The 20,318-nt window shown below is 43.0% G+C and overlaps 1 protein-coding gene across 3 annotated transcripts in view; it reads right to left on the bottom strand.

Annotated features, from left to right (window-relative positions):
• Positions 1 to 1,779: 1,779 nt before the first annotated feature.
• The window catches only part of kcnd3 (potassium voltage-gated channel, Shal-related subfamily, member 3), a 356,517-nt gene continuing 337,978 nt past the window's right edge, over positions 1,780 to 20,318 (bottom strand). For all 3 annotated transcript variants that reach the window (XM_045692984.2, XM_014134607.3, XM_014134606.3), the window contains one exon: positions 1,780 to 7,085. In XM_045692984.2, the coding sequence (XP_045548940.1) occupies positions 6,908 to 7,085 (178 nt within the window). In that variant the 3' untranslated portion in view covers positions 1,780 to 6,907. The remainder of the gene's footprint in view (positions 7,086 to 20,318) is intronic.

Below are 20,318 nucleotides of genomic sequence, written 5' to 3' on the forward strand. Positions count from 1 at the left end.
GCTTTGAACGGAACCACACTGGGCCGTGAGGCACGAGTGGACACGGTGTTCAACTATCTGGTGTTGAGCCTGACTATTCTCCTGGGACTGCCGGGGAACCTGTTGGTGTGCTGGGTGATGTACAGGACTAAGACTGTGCAGACTGCCAACAACGCTCTCCTGGTAAACCTGACCGCCAACGACCTATTGAAATGCTCTCTGGACGCCCCGAATCTTGCTGCTGTCTGTGCTACTGGAGGGGAGGCGAGAGGAGGTGCCGCAGTCGATCTTGCTTTGCTCCCTGCAGCAGTTCAACCAATGCCCTCTGCAGTTGCGTTCAGCTGCTCACCCTGGTCAGCATCAGCATAGAATGGTTCCAGCCCATCAATTTCCCGCTTCACAACAAGAAGACGAAGGCCAGGACTCAGGTTTGGATCCTCGCCATCTGGGCTTTCGGGTTACTTCTAGCCATCCTTTCGCTGCCTCTGGCCAGACGCTATCTGTTTTACATGATGTGCCGTCGTCACGTAGACAAACCCTCGGACCCGTTTGGCGCGTATATTTTGGTTCCAGTGTGGAGCTGCAGCCTAACTTTAATAGTTATTCACTACGTGCGGATATTTAAAGTAGTCAGGCAACACGGTAACAAAGTGTCAGACCGCGGGATTCAGCTGAGGCCCTCTGTGTCGAGGCACATCTGGAGTTGGCAGAACTCTGTTGTTTCAGCACCGCGGCACACGTTCAAATCCTTACCCGCGGCTGGAGCGTCGCGGAATCTGCAACTCCCACGGTGCACGGTGATCACAGTGTCCGAGGAGTCCAGCACCCCTGCAGCGGAGAAAGCTCAGGAGAGAGTGGGGGCCGTGTGTATCCTCACCCCCACTGCTAGGGAGAGGGGACAGAAGAGGACAGAGGGGAAACTGGCCAAGCGCTTTGGGTCATCACCTTCACTCTCTTCTGGATGCCCATGGTTGTGATTCTGCTAATACACGTCATCGTGACGAGGGGCAGAGACTCAGTGAGTAGGCTATATCATGAAAATGTGTCTTTACAGCTTTCATATTCATTTGCAACTTTTACTGTGTTTAATTTTGTTGCCTTCTCTTTCATCCCCTCTTCTTTCCCATCCTCTTTCCCTTTGCCCCCTCACTCTCCCGTTTTCCTATTTCCTCTCCCCTCCTCTCTGCCCCTGCCCCTGCACCCCCCCCCCCCCCCCCCTTCCCCTTTTCTGGGTCTTGAAGGAGCTGGAGACCTCATCTACACCATGGTCAACAGACAGTTCCGCTCTGAGTTCAGCAAGCTGCTCTCCTCACTCCACTGCAGGAGCTGAGGAATCGATCCAGGCCCAGGACTGGGAGGACTGAGAACTGGGACCCCTGGACAGAAGTCAAGGTAGGTCTGCAGAGGATTCAATTGTAGTGCCCTATCAGCACAGTATAATTTCATACAATTGAGAATTCTATCATCATGTGTAAATAAACTAGCTCACTTTTGGGGTCTTTACCTGAGTTTATTCAGGTAAATATTAAAACATGCTAGCCAGGCTGGTAGCCTTTTTTATCACATGTATAGATGTATGAATTGAATAGACAATAGCTGATGGGATTGTACAGTATGTGCCGTAACGATGCTCTTATGAGGGGTATGACTGTTTAGCGTCTGTTCTTACTGTCATCACCCCCACCCACCCCCACCAACCCCCCCCCCCCCCCCCACCCCCCCCCACCCCCCACACACACACTACATCCCACCACCCCCAATGTCTGTTAGTGGATGACATAAAAGAGACAGAGTCAGAGGTGGTTTCGGCAGATATAGATGTTTTTATCAGGCGTTTTCACAGTCGGGACACAAGACAAGGTCATAAATAATAATCAACGACTGACAGGATACGCACAGCATTAGTGTCAACAACGACAGGAAGGGGAAAGCAAAGAGTGACGGAGAGACTGAGCCGAAGAAAAGACAAGTTGGCTAAGGGAAAGGAAAACAAAAAAGAAGAGAGAGGACTGACACAATAACAGACCTTAGTGTTAATCATTAGGGAAAAGATAACAATAATTTGACACTTTTTAGGTGAGTATTGTGTGTTTGATCACTGCCCCCCCCCACAGTGTCATGGTAGGCTAGACTGCAAAGTCAGCCTTTTTATTTGATTTAAGTCATGGTATGCAGGACTTGTGATAACACTTTTCTATTTCAACCCAATAACGGTGAACCTACTTTTACAGACCGCTGTTGTACACCGCTTTTCTGTCAATCTAATTAAAATAGTGTTACAACCAGGCCTGGAAACTGTGAGTATGATGTAATTCACTTTGGAAAAGTGTCTGCCTGTGCTTGTTTCGTAATGTTTGCTCTGTGACAGAGAACGTCTGACTGTATTACGCGTACACTAATAGTCCTAGTCGGATTTCCCCTCGACCAGGCCCACAAAATGGGGAAAACCAACATTATTTCCTATTGACCCCCATTGTAAAATTGGCAACCTCGTTGTTGAATTTTTGTTATACAGAAATAACAAAACGTGCTGAAAATCTGCTGTATTGTTCAATGTACATGTAGCCAGGTCAAAAATCCCAACCTACGGTTCGCAATGCTCCCACATAAGGAAATACAGCCTGCGAGAAGAGCCATGTGGCTTCAGGCTATTCGGCTATTCGGTGTGGGGACGCGGTGTCCAAGTAGGCTACACGTATCTATGTGTATGGAAAACATTTAATCACAGGTAAGACATTTAACTTGTTTAGTACCATTCGTTTGTAACTCCACTAACTGCTTGTAGCTGTATGGTCTTTTGTTTGTGTTGTTGGTCTTGGCTAGCTTAATGTTCCGGTCGGTAGATGGCTAGCATTCAAGTGGCTGCTAGCATCGTCATGAAAAGGGGCATGAGGGAAGCCCTACAAATATTATGTTTTTCTAAGTAGTAAGAACGCTAGGGAGCAGGCCATGTTGGAAAGTAATCTTTAGACATGTTGTACTTCTCTTAAATTTAGTTTTGTAATTGACTAAAACAAGCAGACAACAAGAAAATTGCGTTTGAAAAAGGTCAAGTTTTTGTGTGAGCCAAGTGAGTAACTTACAGTGCATTTGGAAAGTATTCAGACCCCTTGACTTTTTCCACATTTTGTTATATTACAGCCTTATTCTAAAAATGATTAAATTGTCCCCCCTCCATTAATCTACACACACTACCCCATAATGACAAATCAAAAACACGTTTTTAGATTTTTTTTGCAAATGTCTAAAAAAACAACAACTTTAATACCATTTACATAGGTATTCAGACCCTTTACTCAGTACTTTGTTGAAGCACCTTTGGCAGAGATTACAGCCTCGAGTCTTCTTTGGTATAACTCTACAAGCTTGGCACACCTGTATTTGAGGAGTTTCTCCCATTATTTTCTACAGATCCTCTCAAGCTCTGTCAAGTTGGATGGGGAGCGTTGCTGCACAGCTATTTTCAGGTCTCTCCAGAGATGTTCGATTGAGTTCAAGTCTGGGTTCTGGCTGGGCCACTCAAGGACATTCAGAGAGTTGTCCCGAAGCCACTCCTGCGTTGTCTTGGCTGTGTGCTTACATTGCTAACCTGTTGGAAGCTTTGCCCCAGTCTGAGGTCCTCAGTGCTCTGGAGCAGGTTTTCATCAAGGATCTCTCTGTACTTTGCTCCGTTTATCTTTCCCTCGATCCTGACTAGTCTCCCAGTCCCTGCTGCTGAAAAACATCCCCACAGCATGATGCTGCCACCACCATGCTTCATTGTAGGGATGGTGCCAGGTTTCCTCCAGACGTGACGCTTGGCATTCAGGCCAAAGATTTCAATCTTGGTTTCATCAGACCATAGAATCTTGTTTCTCATGGTCTGAGAGTCCTTTAGGTGCTTTTGGCAAACTCCAAGCGGGCTGAAGTGCCTTTTACTGAGGAGTGACTTCCGTCTGGCTACTCTACCATAAGGGCCTGATTGGTTGAGTGCTGCAGAGATGGTTGTCCTTCTGGAAGGTTCTCCCATCTCCACAGAGAACTATTTAGCTCTGTCAGAGTGACCATTGGGTTCTTGGTCATCTCCCTTCTCCCCCAATTGCTCAGTTTTGCCGGGTGGCCAGCTCTAGGAAGAGTCTTGGTGGTTCCAAACTTCTTCTATTTAAGAATGATGGAGGCCACTGTGTTCTTGGGGATCTTCAATGCTGCAGACATTTTTTGGTACCCTTCCCCAGATCTGTGCCTCGACACAATCCTGTCTCGAAGCTCTACGGACAATTCCTTCCACCTCATGGGTTGGTTTTTGCTCTGACATGCACTGTCAACTGTGGGACCTTATATAGACAGGTGTGTGCCTTTCTAAATCATGTCCAATCAATTGAATTTACCACAAGTGGACTCCAATCAAGTTGTAGAAACATCTCAAGGATTATCAATGGAAACCGGATGCACATGAGCTCAATTTCAAGATTCATAGCCAAGGGTCTTGAATACTTACGCAAAAAAGGTATTTCTGGTTTTTATTTTGAATACATTTGTAAAAATTGAGAAAAACCTGGTTTCGCTTTGTCGTTATGGGGTATTGTGTGTAGATTGAGGACATTTTTTATTGAATCAATTTTATAATAAGGCTGTAACAACATTAAAAAAAAGTCAAGGGATCTGAATAATTTCCGAATGCACTGTAGTTAAGCACAGATTGTTTTCCCTACAGGAGGGCAAGATCACAACGTTCCCATAACGACTGGGTCTATACTAGATCCTGGGAGCTATGGTCACGGAATACATCATCGAATTCTAAAGTAACAATACCTGTGCTTACAAATGCAGGTCATCCACTAAATAAACAATACTATTAACTTCCTGATCCAACATAGTTGAACCCTTTTGGTTTGGTTGGTTCACAGGTCCTGTGTCATGTCGTAGATAGATGCCATGGATCTACTCTGCATTGCCCCTTTGTGTGCCTGTATCTCTGGAAGGGTTGGGGTCTGAATTCAGCCTGAATATACTGAAATGAACTGAGCCCAACTCTAGTCTCTGGTAAAGAGACATTTCAGACCCTGTAACCCAGAAGATAAATGGCTAGTTTTAGATGTTAAGGTTGGTTTAGGTCCATGGGTGGGTGTCATCCAGTCCTCCATGTCTCTGTGGTCACCATGACAACAGATGTCCCAGGTTCAAGTTCTCCAGGAAAAAAATAAAACATTTAAGTCCTAGAATGTCCCAGGGGAAAAACATGGAAGGCCACAGAAAAAGTACAAACATCAAGTTTCTATCCACATAGAAGATTACAGACACCCAACAACTTTGAAAAATGCCAGCTGAGTTTGGGGAGAAAACATTGACGACTAAAAACAACTACCAAAAGCATATTGTTCTTCACACAGAACGGGGGGAAGGATACAACAGGACGACAACGAGAGAGAGATACACAGGACGACAACGAGAGAGAAAGAGAGAGAGAGAGAGAACAGCTTCACTGGCTCTGCCAAACAATGGGAAAATATTACAAAATATTCTATTCACAATATAACCCAGGCTCTGGACAGATCTCTGTCAGAAATTCTCAGCAAACACCTTGTGCTTTTAGTTAGACGTGGTTTAAGTTTAAGTACAACCTTTTTGGTCTTGGTGTTGGAGAATGAAGCAAGTTTACATAAAAGGTCTGTTGAATATCTACAACTAGAACCCAGAGGAAAGCAAAGGGAGGGAAACCGACCTACAAAAAAAAAGAGAAATAAAATCAAGAATTTACTCAAACGAAACAGGCACATATTGTGTAAAAGGCTTCCAGCTGAGAATTTTGGACAGAAATATGTACACGAGCTTTCCATGAGTGGCAGCTAGTCACACATATACAGAGCCACGGACACTTACAGAAAGAGCTAAACTACAGACAGCTCCTGAAACTCACACACACTCATACACACATACATGTTCACAAATATAAGAAACCCACTAGTATCTCTGACACAGACACCTACCATAGTTTGATCTGTTAAGAATTTTCACTGTGAAATTAAATTATACCTGGGGAGAAAAAAAAACAAAAAGAAAAAAGATTTTGTATGGTGAGTGACATGTATCTATGACGACGAATAAGTGGGTCAAACTGAATCAAACCATAAATAACTAAACAAACCAGAGGAAAACGTTAATGATTTCAATATGTCTACGTTCTTTTCTTTGATATGGTCACTGTTTCCTGCTGTAACGATGTAAAGACCAGACAGGTCAAATGTCACTCAGGTTCCAAACCATAAAAAGGTCGTCCTTGCTATCCGGGATCCTTGGGACATCCATACCCCCATTGAAGTTGAAATTTAAAATGGTTAAGGTGAGGTAAGGGTTATTGTTAAGGTTAGGGTTAAGTAAGTGTTGTTGTTAATTAAGGTAAGGGTTAAGGTTAGGTAAAGGTTATTGTTAAAGTTAGGGTTAGGTAAGGGTTAAGGTTTAGTGTAGGGATGTCCCAATGATCCCAGAAAGCACTAACCATAAAAAGGTGCTGCGTACAGAGTGACATATGACTTTACTGCTCTACATCTCTCCAGCGACCCATCAAGTGCTTCTCTTTCATACACTCATTCATACATTCCAAAAACGCAAACCTTTTTTATTTTCTCTAACACACATTTTCTCTCACACACACTTATACCCCTCAAACACACACAAAACGCCCACTCAAACATACAGAGGCGCCCAGACACCTACAGTAGACTGTATCTAAAATCCATCCTCCATTTCTACAGGAAGTCCATGTCATTACAGTAGATCTCCACTAGAGGGCAGTCCTCCATGTCTTCAGTCTGGGACTCGGCCTTCAGAGCATTCGCCTGCTCGTCTGTCGTATCCTTCGCACTGTCCTTCTGTCTATCTGCATGAGTGAGTCTGTCTGTCTATCCATCCTATCTGTCTGTCTGTCCGCGCGTCCTGCTGCGCTTTACTCTCACAGCGCAGACACCTTCACAACGTTCTGAAGAGCGGGGCCTGGGGGTGGAGGGTGGGCGTCGCTCTCAGGAGTGGTCGCTGGGGGCGTCGGGATGCTGATGATCGCAGTGGTGATCGTGCCGCTCTGGCAGTTGAGGCGCGCGGGTTCGTCCACACGCATGTTCAGACTGGAGCGACTGGAGAGAGAGAGAGAGGAGGGCATGAGAAACATCATATTTTTATGAGACCAAAATGTTTATTTGTTTTGTTATTTTTTGTTGAGGGGAGGTTACAGGTACATTATGCATTTCAAGTTATCCATTTATAAAACCTGTTCCTGTAGGCTGCCGCTCAAAAGAAAACCCCCCGAAGAAATACACAGTTTAATAAGAAATAATAAATTCACTATAAACAGGAATAGAAAAACATTTAATATGTGGACCTCCACCCCCAACCTCCCATCCCATTCCCCCAACCTCCCATGCCATTCCCCCAACCTCCCATGCCATTCCCCCAACCTCCCATGCCATTCCCCCAACCTCCCATGCCATTCCCCCAACCTCCCATCCCATTCCCCCAACCTCCCATCCCATTCCCCCAACCTCCCATCCCATTCCCCCAACCTCCCATGCCATTCCCCCAACCTCCCATCCCATTCCCCCAACCTCCCATCCCATTCCCCCAACCTCCCATGCCATTCCCCCAACCTCCCATCCCATTCCCCCAACCTCCCATCCCATTCCCCCAACCTCCCATTCCATTCCCCCAACCCCACCCAGCCAACATGTCTCCATCCAGTGGGCACGCAATCACCAACACTGGACAATTGAGGAGTGGAAAAATGTTGCCTGATGTGACGAATCCCAGTTTCTGTTGCGTCATGCTGATGGCAGAGTCAGGATTTTTTTTTTTTTTTTTTATTTAACCTTTATTTAACCAGGTAGGCCAGTTCAGAACAAGTTCTCATTTACAACTGCGACCTGGCCAAGATAAAGCAAAGCAGTGCAACAAAAACAACAACACAGAGTTACACATGGGATAAACAAATGTACAGTCAATAACACAATAGAAAAATCTGTATACAGTTGTGCAAATGAAGTAAGGAGGTAAGGCAATAAATAGGCCAATAGTGGCGAAGTAATTACAGTTTAGCAATTTACACTGGAGTGATATATGTGTGCAAGTAGAATGTGCAAGTAGATTTGGCCGAAGCATCATGAGTCCATGGCCTTATCCTGCCTGGTGTCAAAGGTACAGGCTGGTGGTGGTGGGGTAATAGTGGGTAATGGTGTGGGGAATGTTTTCCTGACACACGTTAGGCCCCGTGATACCAATTGAGCAACATTTCCATGCCCTGAAGAATTCAGGCTGTTCAGGAGGCAAAGGGGGGTCCGACACGGTACTAGGTGGGTGTATCTAATAATGCACTTTGAAATGAATTTAGTCACTTTTCCCCAGAAGCATTTAACTGCAGGGCACTCCAACATCATATGGAGGAATGTGACTACCTGATTTAGGGGACACCGTAAACAGTTGCGAGTTGGGCCAATCTCATCGTAAAATATTTCCTTGATGTGAAGTAAAGTATGTGAGAGAACTTAACATTTATAAGTTGATGGTTCAGATTACGGGATGCCAAGGTCATATTTTTCCTCATTCTGTTCCAGTGAAAGGATTGTTGAGATTCAATTAGATATGTGGACCATACTTTTTTAATGGCAAGCTCAGAATATGAGCTTTCCAAAAGTTGTTTATATATTATTAAGATCAGTCATTTCGGGAACCCAGATAATTTATTTATAAATCCCATAGGGATGCATGATATATCGTGAGCATATCGGAATTGGACAATATTAGCTAAAAATGCCATCATCGGCATTGTCTAGTTTAACGCCGATGTGCAAAACCGATGCCAAAGCTGACGTGCATACCTATATAACGTAAGTAGATGATGTAATGACGCCACGAAAAATACAGCGCTACACAGAATAAAAGCAGAAAAATACTAAGTGCACACTTCCAACAACTAAAGAAGTTCAAGTTGAGCAATCATTTGAAAGAGTAAGAAAATTTTAGCGAGACAACTCAAAGCCGAAATCCATTAACGCCAAGATAATGGAATTCATTATACTGCTTGCTATGGGCGTCACGACTGACATTTGGACCAGCGATGTCAGCCCCATGAGCATGCTGAGTCTGACAGCACAGTGGGTCGACGAGGATTTCGTACTGAGGAAAGCCGTATTGCATGCTCAAGAATGCTGGTACTCATACCCTGCTGCCATTTCAATGGCATTTGAGAACATGTTCGAAACTTGGAAACATGAACACACTCCTAGTGCCATATGAACAACTGACTAAGAAATAAGCTAATCAACTGCGTCTGCAGGAGACGTGATACCCTCTGTCATGGCATTGAAACGCCTGCTCAACAAAACTGCCGACAGACCGCGGGGTTAAAACTTACAAAAGTCTCCGGGGCTGTGAACAAGCGATTTAGTGGTATTCTCTCTGAGCCTCTTTACTATGTCACCACCGTGCTCGATGCTAGGTACAAGGACTGCTACTTCGATGCAGACAGGAAACAGGGTTTACGTGAAATGTTACATACACAGTTAGACAAGATGGAAACGGACACAGTGACAGCGCGCACCAAGGAAGAGAGGCCACGGACAAACAGAGCTGAAACTTAACTGCTTGACATGTATGATGAAATCCTGGTTGAGAATGAAACATCTGAACAAATGAACAACAAAACAGCACAGCAAGTAAGTGAAAGAAATAGCTTTTGATTATGTTTTACTGGTAAAAGCCAACAAAATAACTTTTTGGTCAGTGTGGTGTGTGTGTGTAACCTTTATTTACAATGACGGCCTACCCCGGCTAAACCCAGATGACGCTGGGCCAATTGTGCTTCGCCCTGTGGGACTCCCAATCACGGCAGGATGTGATACAGCCTGGATTCGAACCAGGGACTATAGTGATGCCTCTTGCACTGAAATACAGTGCCTTAGACCGCTGCGTCCATTTGTGTGTGTTAACACATTGATGAAAATAGACATGGCCTCTAAACCTTCAAGCTGCATACCGGACCCTATTCCAACTAAACAACTGAAAGAGCTGCTTCCTGTGCTGGGCCCTCCTATGCTGAACATAATAAACGGCTCCCTATCCACCGGATGTGTACCAAACTCACTAAAAGTGGCAGTAATAAAGCTTCTTTTGAAAAAGCCAAACCTTGACCCAGAAAATATAAAAAAAACTAGCGGCCTATATCAAATCTCCCATTCCTCTCACTGCCTTCCTGAAGACAAAATGTATATGAAACGCTTCAGTCTGGTTTTAGATCCCATCATAGCACTGCGACTGCACTCGTGAAGGTGGTAAATAACCTTTTAATGGCGTCACACCAAGGCTCTGCATCTGTCCTCGTGCTCCTATACCTTAGCGATGCTTTTGATACCATCGATCACACACTCTTTTGGCGAGATTTGGTCTACAAATTGGTCTACACGGACAACTCCTGGCCTGGTTTAGGTCTTATCTGTCGGAAAGATATCAGTTTGTCTCTGTGGATGGTTTGTCCTCTGACAAATCAACTGTAAATGTCAGTGTTCCTCAAGGTTCCGTTTTAGTACCACTAATGTTTTCACTATGTATTTTACCTCTTGGTGATGTCATTCGGAAACATAATGTTAACTTGACGATACACAGCTGTACATTTCGATGAAACATGGTGAAGCCCCAAAATTGCCCTCCCTGGAAGCCTATGTTTCAGACATAAGGAAGTAGATGGCGGCAAATGTTTTACTTTTAAACTCAGACATGAGAGATGCTAGTTCTAGGTCCCAAGAAACAAAGAGATCTTCTGTTGGATCTGACAATTAATCTTGATGGTTGTACAGTCATCTCAAATAAAACTGTGAAAGACCTTGGCGTTACTCTGGACCCTGATCTCTCTTTTGACGAACATATCAAGACTGTTTCAAGTACAGCTTTTTTCCCCATCTACGTAACATTGCAAAAATCAGAAATTTTCTGTCCAATAAATGATTTTCTGTCAGAAAAATGTATCGATGCTTTTGTCCCTTCTAGATTAGACTACTGCAATGCTCTACTTTCCGGCTACCCAGATAAAGCACTAAATAAACTTCAGTTGGCGCTAAACACGGCTGCTAGAACCAAAAAATGTGATTATATTACTCCAGTGCCTCTCTACACTGGCCTCCTGTTAGGGCTTATTTCAAGATTTTACTGCTAACCTACAAAGCATTACATGGGCTTGCTCCTACCTAATTTTCCGATTTGGTCTTGCTGTACATACCTTCACGTATGCTACAGTCACAACACAGGCCTCCTTATTGTCCATAGAATTTCTAAGCAAACAGCTGGAGGCAGGGCTTTCTCCTATAGAGCTCAATTTTTATGGAATGGTCTGCCTATCCATGTGAGAGATGCAGACTCGGTCTCGACCTTTAAGTCTTTATTGAAGACTCATTTCTTCAATAGGTCCTATGATTGAGTGTAGTCTGGCCCAGGGGTTTGAAGGTGAACGGAAAGGCACTGGAGCGACGAACCGCCCTTGCTGTCTCTGCATGGTTGGTTCCCCTCTCTCCACTGGTATTCTCTGCCTCTAACCCTATTATGGGGGCTGACTCACTGGCTTACTGGTGCTCTTCCATGCCATCCCTAGGAATAGGGTAGTAAGTTGATGGTTGAAGATATGTCTAGTGGTGTGGGGGCTGTGCTTTGCGTCCAGTAATTTTTTTGCGTCCTGTCTCAGCGTCCAGTAATTATGCTGCAATAGTTTATGTGTCGGGGGGCTAGGGTCAGTCTGTTATATCTGGAGTATTTCTCCTGTCTTATTCGGTGTACTGTGTGAATTTAAGTATGCTCCCTCTAAATCTCTCTCTCTCTTTCGGAGAACCAGAGCCCTAGGACCATGCCTCACGACTACCTGGCCTGATGACTCCTTGCTGTCCCCAGTCCACCTGGTTGTGCTGCTGCCTGCGGCTATGGAACCCTGACCTGTTCACCGGACGTGCTACCTTGTCCCGGACCTGCTGTTTTCGACTCTCTCTCGTCTATCTACCGCACCTCCTGTCTCTAACTGTGAATGGCTATGAAAAGCCAACTGACATTTACTCCTGAGGTGCTGAGCTGTTACACCCTCTACAACCACTGTAATTATTATTATTTGACCTTGAAGGTCATCTATGAACGTTTGATCATCTTGGCCATGTACTGTTATTAATCGCCACCCCTCAGAGCCTGTTTCCTCTCTAGGTTTCTTCCTAGGTTACTGCCTTTCTAGGGAGTTTTTCCTAGCCACCATGCTTCTACATCTGAATTGCTTGCTGTTTGGGGTTTTAGGCTGGGTTTCTGTACAGCACTTTGTGACATCGGCTGATGTAAAAAGGGATTTATAAATACATTTGATTGATTGACCGCCTCTTCCAGGACAATAGGAGACACCATATTTCTCTCAATACTCAGCCAGGGGATGGAATAATCATGTCTAAGCCAATTTAGGATGGGATGAAATGCTAGTGCCTGGAAATACAATTTAAAGTTTGGTATGGATAGTCCTCCTACATCTTTCCCCCTTTGAAAGTTAGTTAATTTTATCCGGGCTCGCTTACCTTACCATATACATTTTTAAACCGCGCTATGGATTTCATCCCAACAGCCAGAAGGGGGAGACAAGGGAAGCATAGAACTACAGAAATTCAGCCTGTGTCAATATATTCATTTTGACAATAGATATTCGTCCGGTTAAAGCAACTAGGATATTTGTCCATCTGCTGACGTCTAATTGAATTGATTTGAGATTTCTGATAAAGGGACATTTCACAATTCCATCCCAACATCCACATATGTGAAAATGGGCATTTCCATGTTATGTAGTAAAAAAGATAGAGGAAGATACAGTAAGTGTTTCCAATGACATCGGTGTGCATCATGTGATTTTAACCAATTATGGGTAGGTATTACCTACTAATTGTCTAGTAATTTGTTGATAATGTCATTGGAAACACTTAATGTATCTTCATCTATCTTTTTTACTACAAAACATGGACATGCACAATTTTCACATATGGTGATTTTGGGATGGTGCTGGAGATTACAAATATGGAATTTCCCTTTAAAGTTTCTGGCAATGGTTTTTATCTAAGGAAGGAAATAAAATGGGATATGATTGGGATTCCATAAGTAGAGATGTAGTAGAAGCAGTAGGTCTGATTTTATAACTTGAGATTGAGCTGACATTGTCTATGATGTTCTGATGTTTTGGGAGGGATTGAGAACATTGCCTAGCTAAAGTAAGATATCGTTGCCGTATAATGAGATGACATGATCTGTAGAATTGAGAGATATTTGTCTAATTTTGTTGAGTTTAAATCGATGGTTGGCCAAATGTTGCTCTCTGTCTTATCAATAGTTTGTTTTGACTTTGAAAAGAGTCGCTACCTGGTCTGAAAAAAGTGTTGGTTGAGAACACTCTAATGTCGTTAACAACTTTTCCAATTCTGATATCTTCTTTAAAGCGCCATCTTGTGGCTCTTTTAGGAGATTCTGAATGTTGTATCAGGCAGTGATAGGCATGATGATCAGATATGCTCATATGTTGAATGTCTATTTTCTAGATTAAAGAAAATAGAGGAGTACATAATAGTATGGAATTAATTCGGGAGAATGTTTTGTGCCTGTTTGAATAGCAAGTGTACTCTTTTGCTTTAGGGTTATGAGCTCGCCAGGCATCAATGAGGTTGTAATCAGAGAGTATACGTTGGAGAACCTTGGTTGCCTATGGTTTGTTGTTGGTCTTATTAGATTTGTCCTGCATGTCCAGAATGGCATTTATGTCTGTACAATAACCAGTTAGAATTCAGTTAATTCTAACAATATGCTGTTCAAAGAATAAAAAAACTTGAAAATGAATCATATGAATTTGGAGCATACACATGAATAAAGGCAATTTTATTTTCATTATGGATACATTTAAGGAAAGTGATTCTGCCTTCTTAGTCTTTGCCTTTACCCAAGATGGTAATTTTGAGTTTCTTATGAATCATTATGATTACACCTTTAGTTTTGTTTGGGGCTGATGAAAAAGCAGCCAGTTTGTACAAATGGTTTTGTTCTATGTGAGTCTTTTTGGAGCAGGTGTGTTTCTAGGAGCATTGCTATATCGACATGGTTTATTGTTAGGATATCAAGACGACGTTTAATTGGTGAGTTTAGGCCTTTCACATTCCAAGAGTCAATAGCTAGCGTTGTCATTGTAACAAATTAAATAGTATTAATGATGTAATTATTATCTTCAGTGTTAATAATATAAAACAAAAAGCTGGACCTACAGGGAAACACACCCATTGGTCATTCCCCACCCATTGGTCATTCCCCACCCATTTTTTGTTGTTGTTGGGGGGGAGGGGGGGTATTTTCTTTGGTCTAAGAAAAACTCAAATATCCTCATTTTTAAAATTATTATATGGTCTAAATTAGCTTAAACATAGGAAGAAAGAAAAAAACAAGCAAAAAGGAATTGTGTGGAAGCCCCTTAGGGACTGGCCATCTATTGTAAGCCGTTTAATCCATAGGGATGCAATGTGCTGTAGCACCACAAGGAAGCAACCCCAGTCTGTATGGCACTTCAATATATTATCCATTGTTCATTAATTGGCGTGGAGTCATCAATGTCTAAATGTCCTGGAACATAGGCAATATAATAATAATAATAATAATGACAAAGGCCAATGCTCAGCAATAATAATAGTGTTCCTTTTACCCAATTGCGAGGGTTTCCTCATCATTGTCCTATGGCAGCACCTAGATCTGTCAGCTCGTCACCTTGTGTGTTGGACTTGATGTGCTTATCGAAGAAGTCTTTAGCCTTCCTGGCAGTAGAAAATGTGGGTGTTTTGTATTCTGGAAGGTCAATATATGTTTTGTCGGGTGGATGAAGCCGCATCTTAGGTTTAGCTTGCGTAGCTGGGATCTCACTTCTTTGTAGGTCTCCACTTCCCCACATAGGTCAGACCCCTGGATTCCGCTGCTAGGCGAACAATTCACGGCTTGACTTCAGGGGCGAAAATCTGATATCCACTTTGGAGGGGACAATTACATTAAATTTTCTCAAGAGCAATTCCTGAGGGGGACACCAAAAGTAGTGCTGTAACACATAGCCTACATTGTAATATGGTAAATGTATATTGAGGAACCAAAGAAATAAGGTGTTTGCCGTACTCCTAACTACCGGTACCCAAAACTACACAACTAATCACAACAGCAATACCATTGCCGTTAACAAATCTTAGTTCAGTCACCAGTTTAAGTTGAGAGTGGGGGTATCCATGGCATTTTCCAATTATGTTCCTATTTTACAAGTCAAAAAAATTGAGAACCTTTCATAATGTTGCCAAACAAAGACTCAACAAACTTACCTGAGACTCCCTGTCTCTGCCAGTCTGTCCCTGCATATCTGTCCCCAACTCTGCTGTCTGTGTGCCATCTGTTGCCTGCTCTGCCTAATGACATCATTGTGAAACATTTCCATTAGAATTTCATTTCTTTCTTATGAACATTTTATCAACTAGTCTTTGAGATATTAGGCTACTAGGGTTCTTACGATGCGTTTTGGTGTATTGAAAAATACTCTGATGTCCGTCTTTTATTTTTCTGCCATTTTTCTACCTGGCTGGCTGGCTGGCTACACACACAGTGTGTAGGTTATTTACAGTAGGAGATGGGCTTCTATCATCTTCAATCATTCTATTTGGGCTTCGATCTAAAAGGTAGCTAGCAAATGTGAAACGGATTAAAATGACAAGAGTTGACAGCTGTATGAGTTCACCATTTACACAACATATGCTGCAACCTTTTGTAATTTTAATAGTTTGTTTCATATTGGCTGGCTTCCAACAATAGCTGAATTTGCAAAGCTAGCGAGCACCAATTCAGTTTCAGTGGTGTTTGCTATAATCTTTGCTACCCGGGTTAAATAAAGGTGAAATAAATAAATAAATAAAAGTTCCCTTGCAACAATTTAGCTTTTGCAACGAGACCATTAAATATATTTAAGACAATGGTAGAAGAGAGTGTAGTTCTGTTCAGTTTGGACTTCAGTTTATCGCTAACCTTATCACAAGGACTTTGAAGCACTAACTTACATCATCTGCATGCTGATTCCATCTTTGACGACGCCACATAAATGGAATAGGTACTAGCAAGCTTAATAGTTAATATTTGCGCGCTAGCGCTGCATATTCAGCTAGTGTGTGTGTGCGCGATTGACTGGATGAACCTCACGGCAGTTACGTGCAAACTAAGGAACTGGCAGTGGATCAAACCATTGTGAGGCAAAGTGCGGGGGGGTCGCAATCTTTTGAAACTTAAAAACGCGCTATTAAGTGTCTATAATGAGCACAATTGCTTTCATTGCGTATTATTAACCTGTTAGGGCTAGGAGGCAGTATTGACACGGCTGGATAAAAAACGGACCCGATTTAATCTGGTTACTACTCCTGCCCAGTAACTAGAATATGCATATAATTATTGGCTTTGGATAGAAAACACTCCAAAGTTTCTAAAACTGTTTGAATGGTGTCTGTGAGTATAACAGAACTCAAATGGCAGGTCAAAACCTGAGAAGATTCTGTACAGGAAGTACCCTGTCTGACCATTTCTTGGCCTTCTTTGTCATCTCTATCCAAAACAAAGGATCTCTGCTGTTACGTGACACTTCCTACGGCTCCAATGGGCTCTCAGAAGGCGGCAAAAAGCTGAATCGTGGCTTTGCAGGCTCTGGTTGAAAAAAAGTAGCGCGTTTGGGTAGTGGCTGGTTACAGTACTGTGAGACTCAGGCGCGTGCCCGCGTCGACCGAATGCTTTGTTTTCTTTCCTCTGTTTACCTAAACGCAGATTCCCGGTCAGAATATTATCGCTTTTTTATGAGAAAAATGGCATAAAAATTGATTTTAAACAGCGGTTGACATGCTTCGAAGTACGGTAATAGAATATTTAGACATTTTTTGTCACGAATTGCGCCATGCTTGTGACCCTTATTTACACTTCGGATAGTGTCTTGGAACGCACGAACATAACGCCGCTATTTGGATATAACGATGGATTATTTTGGACCAAACCAACATTTGTTATTGAAGTAGCAGTCCTGGGAGTGCATTCTGACGAAGACAACAAAGGTAATCAAACTTTTGTAATAGTAAATCGGAGTTTGGTCAGGGCTAAACTTGGTCGGTGTCTAAATGGCTAGCCGTGATGGCTGGGCTATCTACTGAGAATATTGCAAAATGTGCTTTCACCGAAAAGCTATTTTAAAATCGGACACCTCGATTGCACAAAGGAGTGCTGTATCTATAATTCTTAAAATAATTGTTATGTTTTTTGTGAACGTTTATCGTGAGTAATTTAGTAAATTCACCGGAGGTATGCTAGTTCTGAACGTCACATGCTAATGTAAAAAGCTGGTTTTTGATATAAATATGAACTTGATTGAACAAAACATGCATGTATTGTATAACATAATGTCCTAGGTGTGTCATCTGATGAAGATCATCAAAGGTTAGTGCTGCATTTAGCTGTCTTCTGGGTTTTTGTGACATTATATGCTAGCTTGAAAAATGGGTGTCTGATTATTTCTGGCTGGGTACTCTGCTGACATAATCTAATGTTTTGCTTTCGTTGTAAAGCCTTTTTGAAATCGGACAGTGTGGTTAGATTAACGAGAGTCTTGTCTTTAAAATGCTGTAAAATAGTCATATGTTTGAGAAATTGAAGTAATAGCATTTCTAAGGTATTTGAAAATCGCGCCACTGGATTACACCGAATTCGTCCCGCCTAGCCCAGAGAGGTTAATATTGTTTAAATTACATAGTTATGTTTCAGTGATATATTGGGGGGGACAAATCATATTTTTCCCAGGATGGGGGGGTCGTGTCCCCCCCGTCCCCCCCGGGATTTCCGCCCCTGCTTGACTTCAAAGCTGTGGACCCGTACAATCATAGACAAGATCCATTCCTGAGAGGACCTGTGCGATGTGCAATGTTAATCAGTGGCATGGGACCCAGCCTCTCCTGCCCAGACAGTTCATAGAAAAGATTGCTCATGAAGGAAGTTAGGTGGCCCGCTTCAGTTTCAAGTCCTGTGACCTGCACATTGAATTCCATCTTCTCTTTTATGAGTTTCATTATCCTTTTCAACCTAGTTTGCGCTGTTTCCAAGTCTGTCGCATTGGCTATCCTCTCCAGACTTTCCACTTTGGTTGAATAGGTATCCACTTTAGCAGTGATCACTGCCAATGATTAATTTACCGGTTTTAATTGTAAGTTGAGGGCAGAGGTAATCCCCTCACGAACAATCTCTTGTATAGTAGCGGCCAGCTCTTTCTGCTGTCTAGTATTGAGAGTCGCCATGTTCCCACAGCTGAATTGTGCACTGACAAATTCTAGCTCCTTGAGCATACAGTGAGGGAAAAAAGTATTTGATCCCCTGCTGATTTTGTACGTTTGCCCACTGACAAAGAAATGATCAGTCTATAATTTTAATGGTAGGTTTATTTGAACAGTGAGACACAGAATAACAACCAAAAAATCCAGAAAAAACGCATGTCATAAATGTTATAAAATGATTTGCATTTTAATGAGGGAAATAAGTATTTGACCCCTCTGCAAAACATGACTTAGTACTTGGTGGCAAAACCCTTGTTGGCAATCAGAGGTTAGATGTTTCTTGTAGTTGGCCACCAGGTTTGCACACATCTCAGGAGGGATTTTGTCCCACTCCTCTTTGCAGATCTTCTCCAAGTCATTAAGGTTTCGAGGCTGATGTTTGGCAACTCGAACCTTCAGCTCCCTCCACAGATTTTCTATGGGATTAAGGTCTGGAGACTGGCTAGGCCACTTCAGGACCTTAATGTGCTTCTTCTTGAGCCACTCCTTTGTTGCCTTGGCCGTGTGTTTTGGGTCATTGTCATGCTGGAATACCCATCCACAGCCCATTGTCAATGCCCTGGCTGAGGGAAGGAGGTTCTCACCCAAGATTTGACGGTACATGGCCCCGTCCATCGTCGCGGTGAAGTTGTCCTGTCCCCTTAGCAGAAAAACACCCCCAAAGCATAATGTTTCCACCTCCATGTTTGACGGTGGGGATGGTGTTCTTGGGGTCATAGGCAGCAATCCTCCTCCTCCAAACACGGCGAGTTGAGTTGATGCCAAAGAGCTCCATTTGGGTCTCATCTGACCACAACACTTTCACCCAGTTGTCCTCTGAATCATTCAGATGTTCATTGGCAAACTTCAGACGGGCATGTATATGTGCTTTCTTGAGCAGGGGGACCATTGCGGGCACTGCAGGATTTCAGTCCTTCACGGCGTAGTGTGTTACATTTTTTACATTTTTTTTTAACATTTTAGTCATTTAGCAGACGCTCTTATCCAGAGCGACTTACAGTAGCGAATGTATACATTTCCTACATTTTTTTTTTTTGTACTGGCCCCCCGTGGGAATCAAACCCACAACCCTAGCGTTGCACACACCATGCTGGCGTTGCAAACACCATGCTCTACCAACTGAGCCAATTGTTTTCTTGGTGACTATGGTCCCAGCTGCCTTGAGATCATTGACAAGATCCTCCCGTGTAGTTCTGGGCTGATTCCTCACCGTTCTCATGATCATTGCAACTCCACAAGGTGAGATCTTGCATGGAGCCCCAGGCCGAGGGAGATTGACAGTTCTTTTGTGTTTCTTCCATTTGCGAATAATCGCACCAACTGTTGTCACCTTTTCACCAAGCTGCTAGGCGATGGTCTTGTAGCCCATTCCAGACTTGTGTAGGTCTACAATCTTGTCCCTGACATCCTTGGAAAGCTCTTTGGTCTTGGCCATGGTGGAGAGTTTGGAATCTGATTGATTGATTGCTTCTGTGGACAGGTGTCTTTTATACAGGTAACAAACTGAGGCTAGGAGCACTCCCTTTAAGAGTGTGCTCCTAATCTCAGCTCATTACCTGATTAAAGACACCTGGGAGCCAGAAATCTTTCTGGTTGAGAGGGGGTCAAATACTTATTTCCCTCATTAAAATGCAAATCAATTTATAACATTTTTGACATGGATTTTTTTGTTGTTATTCTGTCTCTCACTGTTCAAATAAACCTACCATTAAAATTATAGACTGATTATTTCTTTGTCAGTGGGCAAACGTACAAAATCAGCAGGGGATCAAATACTTTTTCCCCTCACTGTAGTACACCCGTTAGTTATTTCTTGTCACAATGTTTGGGTATTTTTGGTATTTTATTAGGATCCCCATTAGCGGTTGCAAAAGCCACAGCTGCTCTTCCTGGGGTCCCCAGCTGCTCTTCCTGGGGTCCCCAGCTACTCTTCCTGGGTTCCCCAGCTACTCTTCCTGG

The sequence above is a fragment of the Salmo salar genome, chromosome 13, assembly GCF_965601325.2.
Source record: "Salmo salar chromosome 13, fSalSal1, whole genome shotgun sequence".
Taxonomy (NCBI): domain Eukaryota; kingdom Metazoa; phylum Chordata; class Actinopteri; order Salmoniformes; family Salmonidae; genus Salmo; species Salmo salar.